This window comes from Zootoca vivipara, chromosome 4, assembly GCF_965207765.1.
Source record: "Zootoca vivipara chromosome 4, rZooViv2.hap1.1, whole genome shotgun sequence".
Classification (NCBI taxonomy): domain Eukaryota; kingdom Metazoa; phylum Chordata; class Lepidosauria; order Squamata; family Lacertidae; genus Zootoca; species Zootoca vivipara.
In genome coordinates, this window is record NC_142587.1 from 47429427 (window position 1) to 47443384 (window position 13958).

General features: G+C 39.6%; 1 protein-coding gene across 6 annotated transcripts in view; it reads left to right on the top strand.

Moving 5' to 3' along the window:
- KDM6A (lysine demethylase 6A) overlaps positions 1-13958 on the top strand; it is a 104997-nt gene that overhangs the window by 71162 nt on the left and 19877 nt on the right. For 5 of the 6 annotated variants that reach the window (XM_035114894.3, XM_035114895.3, XM_035114896.3 and 2 more), the window contains 4 exons: positions 671-1446; positions 10015-10144; positions 11601-11706; positions 12515-12720. In XM_035114894.3, the coding sequence (XP_034970785.3) occupies positions 671-1446; positions 10015-10144; positions 11601-11706; positions 12515-12720 (1218 nt within the window). Of the gene's footprint in view, positions 1-670; positions 1447-10014; positions 10145-11600; positions 11707-12514; positions 12721-13176; positions 13336-13958 lie in introns of all 6 variants that reach the window. The other variant, XM_035114900.3, reaches the window with a different exon arrangement.

A 13958-nucleotide genomic window follows, 5' to 3' on the forward strand; every position in this document is an offset into this window, starting at 1 on the left:
TACAGTATGTCAGATCTTGAGTCTAAGGGGCAAAAATGTCTTGCTAAGGCCTGGTGGTTATAATATCCATAGTTTTTAAGCTCTTGGGTTTTACTAACTAAGAGGAAGATAAGACATTACAATATTTGCAATCCACTTGTTTTATAGATGGGACTTAAAGGTATTTGCTTTGCTATGTATTGTTAATCATTTAATGTATTTTGCAAATAGCCACTTGCTCTATGGCCTATGGCACATAAGAATTGCCTTCAAGGCAAACAGTTGAGTTTCTAGTGTACATTCAGCTAGTTAATAGTTAATGCCATGTAGTGTTCTGGGATCTTTGCACGTGGCTGTCTGTCCTTATCCCTTCTCAAAATGAGCTTCACGTTCAACAGTTAGTTCTGTAGTGCTGCCTCGGCTCCCTTTGGGGAGGTTGGGGATGTGAAGGCAGCTTCTTCCCACTGACATTTTAATTTCAAGATTGCTTTTGTGAGCACACAACATTTTTCCATTTACTTAATTTGTGTTTAAAACTAATGAAAAATGTGCAAATTACATTTGATTTCTGTCATGCAGTGTTTCTGTGCAAGTATCAAGCTTACATACAACCAGGAATGTTCAAGGTTGTTGTTATAGATATACAATAGATAGAGATATTTAAATACTAAACTATTTTTCTTTTCTTTAGGGGCTTCACAAAGGTCAGAGTTCACATTTGGCAGGTCCTAATAGTGAACGACCTCTTTCTTCCACTGGGCCTTCCCAGCATCTCCAGGCAGCTGGCACTGGTATTCAAAATCAGAATGGACATCCTACCATGCCTAGCAATTCAGTAACACAGGGGGCTGCTCTCAATCACCTCCCCTCTCACACTGCTACCTCAGGTGGACAACAAGGCATTACCTTAACCAAAGAGAGCAAGCCTTCAGGAAACACATCAGCAGTGCCTGACACAAACAGGCATTCTGGAGAGACACCTAACAGCACTGCCAGTGTAGAAGGACTTCCTAATCATGTCCATCAGGTGACGGCAGATGCTGTTTCTAGCCCTAGCCATGGAGATTCTAAGTCACCAGGTTTACTTAGTTCAGACAATCCTCAGCTCTCTGCCTTGTTGATGGGAAAAGCCAATAACAATGTGGGTACTGGAACCTGTGACAAAATCAATAACATTCATCCACCTGTTCATACAAAGACTGAGAATTCTGTTGCCTCCTCACCATCTTCAGCCATTTCCACAGCAACACCTTCTCCAAAATCTACTGAACAGACTACCACAAACAGTGTTACCAGCCTTAACAGCCCTCATAGTGGACATGCAGTTAACGGAGAGGCGTTGGAGGACTCCCAGAGCCCCATAAAAACCAACCCTCCTCTTATTGTTCACAAGACTAATCCCCAGATCATACCATCAATGTCGGTATCTATATATCCCAGTTCTGCAGAGGTTCTAAAAGCATGCAGGTAAGTGATCAAACTCCTCTAAAAGAAAATATATAATTTTATGTTCCAAGTGATTTTTAAAAAAAAAAATGGTTGAAGTTGCTATTTAAAGGAATATGAAGTATTCAGCTGTAACTATAAATTAATTTATTTTTACCGACTGTAGATCTTATTTGAGAATGAATGGTTTTAAAGTTGTTTAGAATAAAGTTAGCTTCAGCTATAACTTGGTTGAGGGAGAATTAAATGAAATTTATGTCAGTATATGGAACAATAATTAGCTTGAAATGTATGTACTGAAAATATGTATTTGTGAGCCTAGGGCTTGCTGATCAGAAGGTCAGCGGTTCGAATCCCCACAACGGGGTGAGCTTCCATTGCTCGGTCCCAGCTCCTGCCCACCTAGCAGTTCGGAAGCACGTCAAAGTGCAAGTAGATAAATAGGTACCGCTCTGGTGGGAAGGTAAACGGCATTTCCGTGAGCCCTGGTTCGCCAGAAGTCGCTTAGTCATGCTGGCCACATGACCCGGAAGCTGTACGCCTGCTCCCTTGGCCAGTAAAGCAAGATGAGCGCTGCAACCCCAGAGTCATCCGCGACTGGACCTAATGGTCAGGGGTCCCTTTACCTTAACTAGAGACTCCTAGGATTTCTATTACAGAGATTGAGGCCAGGAAACAAAGGGCCATGAAATTAGTTTCATTATTCTAAAGAATCTCTAGTTTGGTTTTCCTGAAACAACAGCTACAAATTATGTATGACATACTGCTGCCTGGCATATTGAATTGCATAAACAAATATCCAATTTTTGGCATAGAAACTGCTTTGGTTGTTCTGTATGATAACCTCTGTTGGGAGAAAGGCAGGGAAAATGTGTCCCTGTTAATTCTCCTCTACCCCTCAGCAGATTTTGATACCATTGACAATGGTACCCTTCTGGAATGGCTGTCCAAATTAGGGGTGGTGGATGTATATGTGCAGAGGGTGATGTTTGGAGAGTGTTATTTGACCCCATGGAGCCTACAATTTGGGGTTCCTCAGGGTTCAGTTTTATTCCCTGTGTTGTTTAACATCTGCATGAAACCTCTGAGTGGGGTCATCCAGTGTTTCGTAGTACGTTGTCAGCAATGTGCTGATGGCACCCAGCTCTGCTCCTCCTTTACATCTGCATATGAGGCAGTGGATGAGCCAACAAACTAAAGTTAATCCTAACTAAGTGTGTGGCCCTGGACCAGATGGATTGGATGTTGCCTGCTCTTTATGGGGTTACAGTCCCTTTTGAAGGAGTTGGTACTCATCTTGGGGGTCCTTCTGGATCCATTGTTGTCACTACAGGCTCAGTGTCATGGAGCACCTTTCATTAGCTTTGGTGGTGGCTGAGCTGTGCCCCTATCTGGACAAGGATAGTCTTAACTTATGTTTTCTGTGCTGGTAACCTGGGTTAGATTATTGCAATGCATTATACCTGGGGCTGCCTCTGAGGATTGTTCGGAATTCTCAGCTTGTGCAGAATTCGGCAACCAGGTTGCTCACTGGGCCAAGATGGTTTGAGCATGTAACACTGATCCTGGACCTACTGCACTGGCTGCTAGTTAGTTTCCAGGCTCAATTCAATGTGTTTATTTTGACCTATAAAGCCTTAAATGGCTCAGGACCGCAATGCCTCAAGGACTGCTTCTCCCCATATGGACCTACCCAGACCCTGTGATCATCCTCTGAGGCCCTTCTTTGTGTGCCTCCGCTGCGAGAGATTTGGAGGGTGGCAACACAAGAACGGGTCTTTTCTGTAATGGCTCCCTACTTATAGATTGCTCTCCCCAGGGAGGCTTGCCTGACACCTTCATTACATATCTTTAGGTGCTAGGCTAAAACATTCCTCTTCTCCCTGGCCTCTGGCCAATTAAACCATCTATTTTGAATTCTCGGGGGGTATTGTTTTTGTTTGTTATTATGGTATGATTTTTGTGTTTTTTATATTATAAACTGCCCTGTGATCTTCACAGGGTGGTATTAAATTAGTAGTAGTAGTAGTAGTAGTAGTAGTAGTAGTTGTACCCCACCCATTTGACTGGGTTGCCCCAGCCACTCTGGGCAACATCATAAAACATTAAAAATTAAAAGCTTCCCAATACAGTTCTGCCTTCATATGTCTTCTAACAGTTGTGTAGTGAAAGAGTAAATAAAGGTAAAGGGACCCCTGACCGTTAAGTCCAGTTGCGGACGACTCTGGGGTTGCTGCGCTCATCTCGCTTTACTGGCCGAGGGAGCCGATGTTTGTCCGCAGACAGCTTCTAGGTCATGTGGCCAGCTGACTAACCAGAGCAGCGCACAGAAATGCCGTTTACCTTCCCGCTGGAGTGGTTTCTATTTATCTACTTGCACTTTGGCATGCTTTCGAACTGCTAGGTGGGCAGGAACTGGGACCGAGCAACGGGAGCTCACCCCGTCGCGGGGATTCAAACCGCCGACCTTCCGATTGGCAAGCCCTAGGCTCAGTGGTTTAGAACACAGCACCACTCGCGTCCCAGTGAAAGGGTAGTTGGCCTCAATTCAAAGGAAAATTTGAAATTCCCTTTGGTAAATATAAGTTCCTGGTCAACCCTAAACTAGCTCTTGTGATCCTGCTCAGTAGATGTCACAGTGCTTCAGAACTTTTGTGTGCAATGTGGTCCTCTTTTACTCTGTCCCTTAATAATTGCAACTATTAGATGCAGGCAGGGGAAAGTGTTTCTGTGACTCTTAACAGATACGCAACCCCCCCAACTTCCCAGATGTGCTCTCCCCCTCCTCTTTTATACATTCTCCCTGCCATCCGAGGTAACACAGAGCGGAGAAGATTACTACATAAGCACAGTTGGGCCTTAGAAATGAGAGGGTCCAGAACCCAGAAGTTGGATTAAAGGCTAACATTTATTATGACATAAGCTTTCTTGGATTAGCGTCTATTTAATCATATTCAAGGAATGTTATCCTCGAGTGACAGGTATAAATACTGATGGATGTAGAGAGAGGTTAAAAATTTGCACCCATGTGTTTCTTTTCCTGCCAACTAAGGATAATGTTCAATGCATCTGATAAACAGGACTCTTAATTCATGAAAGTTTATGCCATGATAAATTTGTTAGTCTTGAAAGTGCTACAATATCCTTTGTTTACATTCTAATGGACAAGAAAATATAAAGTAGGGTAGGAGAAGGAAGAAAAGCATTGAGGACTGACCGATAATGTAAGAGATCATAGAGCAGCAGGTGCAACAAGACTCCTAATGTCATGTTACTGAATTCTATATAGTCATGTGTATTTTATGTGTAAAGATTTGTTGTAAAGCTATTAAATTTCATCATCTGTCTTAATTGCTGGGAATCCCTTTGCTACCTGTATTCTGCCTTTTAATCTGTCCCTTTAAACCTATTCTTATTTGAAAGATGTTCCATTGAATGATCCTTGCCATTAAATTTCTGTGCATTTTTTCCACGCTGTGCTCTATTAAGATGAGATTAACGAGAACTGTATATTATTGGAAGCATGAGCCTACCACTTGTAGGCATTTTATGATATATTCTGCATTTTTTCACCCTCTAATTGATTATTAAGGAGCTCAGGGCAGCAAACAACAAGTTTAAAATCAATGAGAAAAATTAAATATTTGAATAGAATGTTTACCAGGTAATTCCTAGTATAAATATTGGTAAAATGTTTTATTAGATTTAAAATATTCAGTTAATATCCTTGCATTCTTTTTATCATGCTCAGTAAAAGTATAGCACTCCCAATTTGCTGAGCAAACTTGTTAGCAACAGTGAAATTTCATTTCTGACTGGTTACACGCCCTTTTCATTTACTGCCATGCCCCCAATAGTGCATCAAATAAAGATACTGTTGCTTTCCAGGAACTCCATCTGCACATGAGACAAGCTGTGTAGAACATTTGTATATAGCTCTGTGTTCCATTTTATATTTAGTAGCTTTGTAGCTTTATATTTAATATTTATAACCTCAGTAGCATGTTAGTGAAGGGTTTTATTTATTAGTAGCATATATGTTTTAGTCTGGACACATAAGAACTTTTTTTGCAAAGCTTGACTGTGAATGCAACTTAATAGAAGTCATTGCTGAGGCTTAGTTAATATCTCACTTAAATCTTATATTTTGTTTTACTTAAAAATAAGGTGTGACTTCTGGAAATGGAAAGAGAATTGGAAGCAAATATGTAATCTACACATTGGACCTTAGCATAGACACAACCCTACTGGGCTCAATATTGCCTTACTTTCCAAGCCTTCCCATCCTTATTATTTCATTATTGTTTCTTGTGATTATCAAAATCTTTAAAATCCATTTGAATGTTAGTCTTGCAATCATCCAAAATGTTATCTCCCTATTTGAAATGGTTCCACAGCAGCTAATTAACAACTTGGCCATTATTAATTCAATAGCAGTATATTAGTAAATATTTAACAACAGAGCTTATTAATATATTGTTGATTAATGAATCCTTTGCTGCCATTCTGCTCATGAGTTGTGAACCAGCAGAGGCTTTCCATACTGGAAGTCCAGCAGGTTACGGGTGTTCTTCAATTCCTTCTCCCCCCTGCAACCTTCCCTACAATGTTCCACACTGTTCTGGAGGGTTCCCCAACCTTCTAGAACAGATATTTTACAAGTTTAGGGAGCTGAGTAGGGTAGCAGAATTTGAGAAAATATGCCCCCTTCCCCCCCTTTAAGTTAGGCAATGCCTTTAATAGAGTTTAAACCTGTTTAAGCATCTCTATTCATCTTCCTTGAATATAATTTGTTTTCCCCATTCCCCCCCCCCTTTGCGTATATACTTCTAAGGCCTGAGAAGATTAAAAGGATTTCAGATTTATTTCTAGAAGTTGTAGAAAAATAACATATTGTTTGACAGAGTGGAATAAAGAAAGGTGGTTAATACTGTGCTTAATTCAGCCTTAAAAAATAACTAAACAGAAGCCAGACATACGCATCCCAAACTGCTCATCCTCTTCCCGCCCATGTCACTGTAGTGTTATGCACGCAATTCTACTGTCTCCTTAAGATCAGGAAGGTGAGAGGGTTGGGGAGAGTGCATGCAACTATTATAATACTGCTCTACTATATCGCTTGCTGTCTGGTATATACAGTGGTACCTCAGGTTACAGACGCTTCAGGTTACAGACGCTTCAGGTTATAGACTCCACTAACCCAGAAATAGTACCTTGGGTTAAGAACTTTACTTCAGGTTGAGAACAGAAATCGTGCGGCGACGGCACAACAGCAGCGGGAGGCCCCATTAGCTAAAGTGGTACCTCAGGTTAAGAACAGTTTCAGGTTAAGAACAGACCTCCAGAACGAATTAAATTCTTAACCCGAGGTACCACTGTAGCTTTAAATGGCCTGAAAGAGGAAAGACAGAAAAGATAGAGCAGTGTGGCAGAAGAATGGTTGGTGTAGCTGCAAGTTGTCTACTCCCCTGGAAGCAATTGTTACTTGCTCCAGGTGAATTGGAAAGTCCTCAAAGATACTTCAGGAATAAAAGATTCTTTATATTTTAGGCAAAAAAATTAAAATTGTATTCATAACACTAAATGTTGGTCTTTATTTTCTGATTTCATTGACATTTCTCTGCAAGACAAATTATTTCTGACAACTTATTTTGAGGTTATTGTTTTTTGGTAACACATTATTTTGTTAATTTTTCTTAACAGACAATGCAGGAAACACTGAACAGAGTTCTCTTAACACCTTGCCAATAGAAGAATAATTATAATTACCATTACCATTTTTCTCTGTACCTTTTCATTTTTATTTTGGTTCACTTAGCATAGAAAACCTTCCAGAAATAAATCTATTCTAACAATTAATATATTCTAACAATAGATCCCAGAATTAAATAAATATTATTAAATCTTATAACACATCTATTGAATTGTAGTGTTTAAATCAAAGAAATTGTTTTTGGATAATTGATCAATTGCCTGCTTTGGATGGGGTTGTTCTCACTTGAAAAAGCAGGTTTGTAGTTGGGGTACTTCTGGATTCATCTTCATCACTAGAGGCTCAGGTGACCTCAGTGGCTAGTGCCTTCTAGCAGCTTTGGTTGGTAAAACAGCTCCATCTGTTTATGAACTAGGGTTGCCTGACCACTGTCATCCATGCACTGGTAACCTCTGAGCTGGATTACTCCGATTCACTTTTTGTGGGGCTGCTCTTGATGCTTGTTCCAGAAGCTGGAGCTGGGGCAGGATATTGCCGGCATGTCACCCTACTGTTGAAACAATTGCACTGGCTGACAATTAGCTACTGGACTAAGTTCAAGGTGGTGCTTTTGGTGTATAAATTGCTATTCAGCTTGGGTCCAGGATATCTGAAATATTGTCTCATCCTTTATATACCAAATTGATCACTGCACTCTACAGATGAAGAATAGGGCCTTCAGTTTTGTGGCACCTAGCCTTTGGAACTCCCTCCCATTGATTTATTATTATTATTATTATTATTATTATTATTATTATTATTATTTATTAGACAGGCACCATCTCTGTTCTCTTTTTGGCACCGTACTCTTTTCAGTCACCTTTTAAGTTGAGGTCTTTCCCAATCTGTATATGTATTGGATTTCTTTTAAATATTTCTATTGTTTTATCACTGGGTGTTTCCTGCCCTGGGCTCATTTGAGAGGAAGGTGGGAGGTGGTGGTGGTGGTGGTGGTGGTGGTGGTGACAGTTCTCAGGATGATCTCCTGTTACCATAGTCAGCATAGAATGGACCCCCTGCTTTGGTGTTTGCTTTGGAGAGAAGCAGCATATTGAATTTTGATATTGAATATCATAGCTGCCAAGTTATCCCTTTTTTAAAGGGATTTTCCCTTATGCTGAATAGGCTTCCTCGCGAGAAAAGGGAAAACTTGGCAGCTATGCGAATATGGATGGGAAAGATTTCTTTTTGACTATTTTTCTCCGGCTTGGTGCCCTCCAGATGTTGTTGTACTACAGCTCTCATCACCCCCGACCATTGGCCATTCTGGATGGGGCTGGTGGGAGTTATAGTTTAAAATATCTAGAGGGCACTAGGTTGGGGAAGCGTGTTTTGATCGTGATCTGCTTAAAAGTTCAATCCTGGCTTGTATAAGTAAAAAATAATAATGTAATGCTGATGTCCAGCCACTACTCCTTCCCCAAATACTTCTTTTTCATCTGTTCTTTGCTATATGCAGTCACAGCTATTTAATTCAATCTTTTGTCTACCTCACATCAAATATTATAAAAATAGAATGTTTCTAGAGATGTCAAAAAAGACCCTGCAGCATATTTATCATTCTAGACATTTTCTATAATGCTACAAAACTTCTGAAATTGAATAAAGCTTATCTCATGAGATCTGCAAAACACGGCAGGGCTCATTTGCACATTACAGTAAACCATAGTCAAACTAAACAAAATTTAAAATGTGATTGTGCATCATGCCAGAGCACACTGCTGAAATTCATGAGTTCATTCCACGTAGCACTTCACTCTACCACCTCTCCTGGTAAGCCATGAACAAAATCAAGGTTTATTTGGAAAGAAACAAACCATGAACCAGGTTCAGGCATTACACTAAACCAGCAGCTGTAAGAGTGGGGGTGGAGCAAAGGACCCACACTTTCAGTGGTGTGCACTTTTCAGCTGCATGTTCACCTTTAAACCACAGTTTAGTTTTACTATGGTTTAAAGTGACATGTGGATCAGACCATAGTTAGTGACTACAATTGTTCTTGTTTTTAGTTTTAATAGATTTATTGTAATACCAGTTTTGCTGTTTGTTGTTTTTTTATTTTCCACCACCCCCAGCCATGGCATAACTGATATTTGTATGAATGCAGACCCTTTTGAACGTGTATGTGTGCCCATGCACTGATGTGCATGTGATTTCCTGTATTCTGTCAGAAGGATCTACTGCACAGGTGGTCACATAGCTGTTTTCTTTGCTATCTACCTTCTTTCCTACTGTTCTTCTCTATCCCTCCCTTCTGGGCTATGAAATGAGGAGGTGAATGAAACTCCCAGTTAGCTCTTTGCTTTCACAACTAGATGCACGCATCTACCTTTCCTCTGCTTCATAATCTTCTGAGTGCACTGATACCTATGAATATATTTATGTTGATGCTCTCTGAACCTAATTAGATGTCTTCCAACTTTCCAAGAGTTGCCTCCAACATTAGTTCTATTCAGAGTAAAAACCAAAGAAATTCATGGACATGACTTAACTAGGGTTCATCAGCTCTGAGTAGAACTAACATTGGATACAGCCCCATGGGAACAAATTTTCCTTAAAATGGAGAAAATAATCTACTTAATATTTCAGGTTAATAATCTATTTTTCAGATAACTGCTATTGAAATTTATCTTAAACTCAAATTCAGGGAGCAAAGGAAGTAAGAAAATATAGTTAAGTAAATATAAAAAGCTCATATATATGTATGCTTGTACTGTATTTGTGTATCACATGATAATCAGTTCACTTTTGAACTTAAATTGTATGTATAGTAATTGAAGGTTGATAATTTTCTGCATTTATCAGGTGTTTGTATAACTGTTTTTGTTTCTTCTTAGGAATCTGGGTAAAAATGGCTTATCTAACAGTAGCATTTTATTGGATAAATGTCCTCCTCCAAGACCACCACCACCTCCATATCCTCCCCTGCCAAAGGACAAGCTTAATCCACCTACACCTAGTATTTATGTAAGTATCGTTTAGATAGTTGTAAGAACATTTTGTTGCCTTTTAAAATAAAAGACTATATGCTGATCATGTTTTTCTAGAAATACTCTTGCTATAAAACCCTTTAGGTTTATAAAAGGCCTAGTACGCATCAAACATTTTTCACAAAGCATATTGCCTTCTACCTACCTCCCAGTGCTGCATTTCAAACAGCTTTTCAAAGTGGTTTATAAAGCAGAATGACTTATTAAATGCAAATACTGTAAAGAGATAGGAACTCTGCTGAACAAAAAGAGCTCATCAGGCTCATGGCCACTATTTTAATACCTGTTTTGGAAACCACCTGGAAATGCAGGTTTATAACATGGAATAAATCTTTCAGTGTCTATGTTTGTATGTGATATTAACTATGGTTTAGCAGGCTGTGAACAAACCTACCGTAGCTTCCTCCCACATCTGTGCATTCCCAGATCTACCTCCCCTCCTTCCCAGATCTACTTCCCCTCCTTCCACAAAGCCAGACCCAGAACTTTGGTTTACATTTACTATGGTTAGTTCAAACCATTCAGTTTCAAAAACCATGGTTTGAAGTGGGCTTGCTTTAAACCAGGGTTGTGGAACCTGTGGTCCTCCAGATGTTTTTAGACTCCAACTGGCTGATCCAACAAGCACTGTTTGTATTTAGTGATGATGGAAATTGTGCAACAACGTTTGGAGGGAACAGATTCTCCACCCTTGCTTTACACTTTTACCATAGTTAATGTCAACCACAGTTTGTCATTACAAACCAAAAATAGAAGCAAAATATTATGTGAGCCTAATAGGACTCACGAAGCTGGACTCATTTGGTCTCACACAACTATAGTATAGCAGGATGTTCAAATGCAGTCATTGTCTGCTTACCTTTTTGTATTCTAGAATTCAGATAATGTATCTGTTTCTGTCTCTGATAAATATTTAAGTTGCCAACATATTCCTATTACATACCCTTATAACTTTCTAAATACGGCAATAAGTACTTTTTCTATAGCATCTAGGAAAAAACAACCACAGCACTAGAGAGCACACATCTTGAATCATTGCAGAACAGTTGCATGATGAGCTGCTCCTGCTTTCTGCATATCATCTTAGTCAGTGCTTTTTTTCTGGGGGTACGCAGGGGTATGCATATCTCTAAACATTTTGTGAATCTTTGTACTTTTGTCCATTTACTGTATTTATTTCCCCCCAATTTGAACTATAAAATGGTGGTATTCTTGAGTCAAAATGAGAATACCCCTAAACATTTTTTAGAAAAAAAATACTGATCTAAGTATACTTCTTGAAGTATCCTTAACAACCCATAAATAACTTCTAATGAGTAGCAGTGCCATGCCATGATGCATGTAATTGTTAGGAAGCATTATGACAAGGGACTGATACAACTCTGCATTCTATTTCCTTGCATTAATACTGAACTTTCTCTTTACTTATGTAGTTGGAAAATAAGCGTGATGCTTTCTTCCCACCTTTACATCAGTTTTGTACAAATCCAAACAATCCTGTTACTGTAATACGTGGCCTTGCTGGAGCTCTTAAATTAGGTAAGTTTGAGCTAGAAAGATTTACTTTGGGCTGTATTCAACTAAGTCAGATGCAGAGTATGGCCATGGAAATTTGTTGACTTGTCCATTGATTTTTAAGGGTCTACTCTGAGTATGATTTAATTGTGCATGGCTCTATATTTAGATATTTTTCTGTAATACAAATGTTTAGAAGTGGGGGTCCTCCTAAAGTACTTACAGATCACTTTGTCTTTGTATTTTTGTTTTCATATAGTTTATGGTAACATGTATTTTAGTGGCCACTGCATAAAACAGTAAAAATGTACTGAACTGGAACTGGTAAGGTATGTTCTACGAACTCAACTGCCTATCTAATTCTGCAAATTCAAACTGCTCAGTAATTTTTATTGATCTCTAACCAATACTTCAGTACACAATTTTAGACTCTGGACTTACAGTGTTCTGCTCTCCTGGCCTTTAGATGGTAATGTGTATTATGTCACTTATTTCAAAATATGGTGAGCCAGTTCTGCTGCACTGAGGGGTTCTCCTGCTGATTCTGCTGAGTAGGGTCCTGGACATCTGCCACAGGTTTTGGTAGCTTTTTCCTTTGTGAAATCTATCATCCTTTTAATGGAGATTTGGCTGAAGAAAGTTTTCTGAAACCTGAAACTGTTAAACAGGTTTTGATTCAGCTGAGAAATATTTATTGAATTGATCATGTATTAATGTGCTCATAGCTAGTACTGTCTAAAGCTTTAGCTTGCTAACTCATTTATCTCTGCTGTTCATGCAACAGTAGTGCATGCAAAAGAGCTCTCAGTTTAAGTACATGCTTGTTCCCTAGATCTAGGACTCTTCTCTACCAAAACATTGGTAGAAGCTAATAATGAACACTTAGTAGAAGTAAGGACACAGCTATTACAACCATTGGATGAAAACTGGGACACCACTGGAACAAAGAAAATATGGCGTTGTGAAAGCAGTAAATCTCAAACTACCATTGCTAAATATGCACAGTACCAGGCCTCTTCATTCCAGGAATCATTAAGGGTAAGTAGGGTATTATAATTTATTTGTCAATTAAGATCTGTTCCTGATCTGCATCATATATGCACACTTAACTTTACTCCAAAAGCATAGGTTTTTGAGATACAGTAGAATATGTACAGTCATTTACAGCAGGATAATCAAGGTGGCTAAAATACCTTGTTTTTTGAAATTATTTGTGTGAAATTATTTGGAAGGGAGGGTTTAGATTACTGCTTGCAGTAAGAAATGAGAAACAAAGATAGACATTGTAATATTAAATCTAAAATACTTACTGAGAGAATGTTTCCTGGGGTTACATATGGTGGAAGAATGTGAAAAAACCAACAGGGGTTGTGAGCAAGGCAAAAAATGGCGACAAAAGAATTGAAAGCTGGACTGGTTTGGTGGGTGGGTACATTCTGAGATTCTGATAGTACTTTGTTGGGCTGATCAGGGACACAAATGGGATTTTTTTAGATTGCCAATGGTGATGGGGGAAATGGGAAATCCACTGAAGATTTTCGTCTGCTGGTTGAAGAAGGGAGCCAGCATTGTGTTCTCCTAGATAATTCCATCGCTGTTGGAGGGTGGGGGCTTCCAGAAGCATTCAGCCTCTTTGATTCTGAGGGCAAAAAGGTAAGCTAGAAAGATCAGAGAATGCATCAAAGCATTGAGCGGAATAGAACTGTGGGTGGCTCATGAGTGGGGCCCCACCTTTTCAAGTGGGAAATGTAGGGAAATGAAACACATGTCTGAATGGTTTTTGGACAAATGTATTACTGTTAGATGAAAAGGAATGTCTCAAAGGTTTTCTGGTTTTTTATATGTTATACTGTATCTGTTTATAGTAAAACGTGGAGCTTCTGTAGTGGAGCAACCACCACATCCAATTCCCCACTGGCCAACACTGGCTGGGGCAGAGACCTCTTTCTCTTTTCTCCTTTCCCCCCACTCCAGTTGACATACTTGGGAGAAAAAAAGGTTACACTAACCCAGGGCAGGAGTAGATCTGGGCCCTTTTAAGGGACCTGTTGGAGAAATGAAGTCTTAGGATCTTTTGGCTCCACATTCTTCTCAACATGCCCCTGAAATGCTCTCCCTTTCTCTCCTGCAAATCACTTCCAGAACGTGGCTGGTGGGACATGTACAACTACAGAGCTTTCTGTGGGTATACCAGAGGGCACCCAACAGCCTGAGTGCCAACCTGCTGGGAGGTCCATATTATTGATACAGTGGCACTTATTGCTGCTTCCACAGGT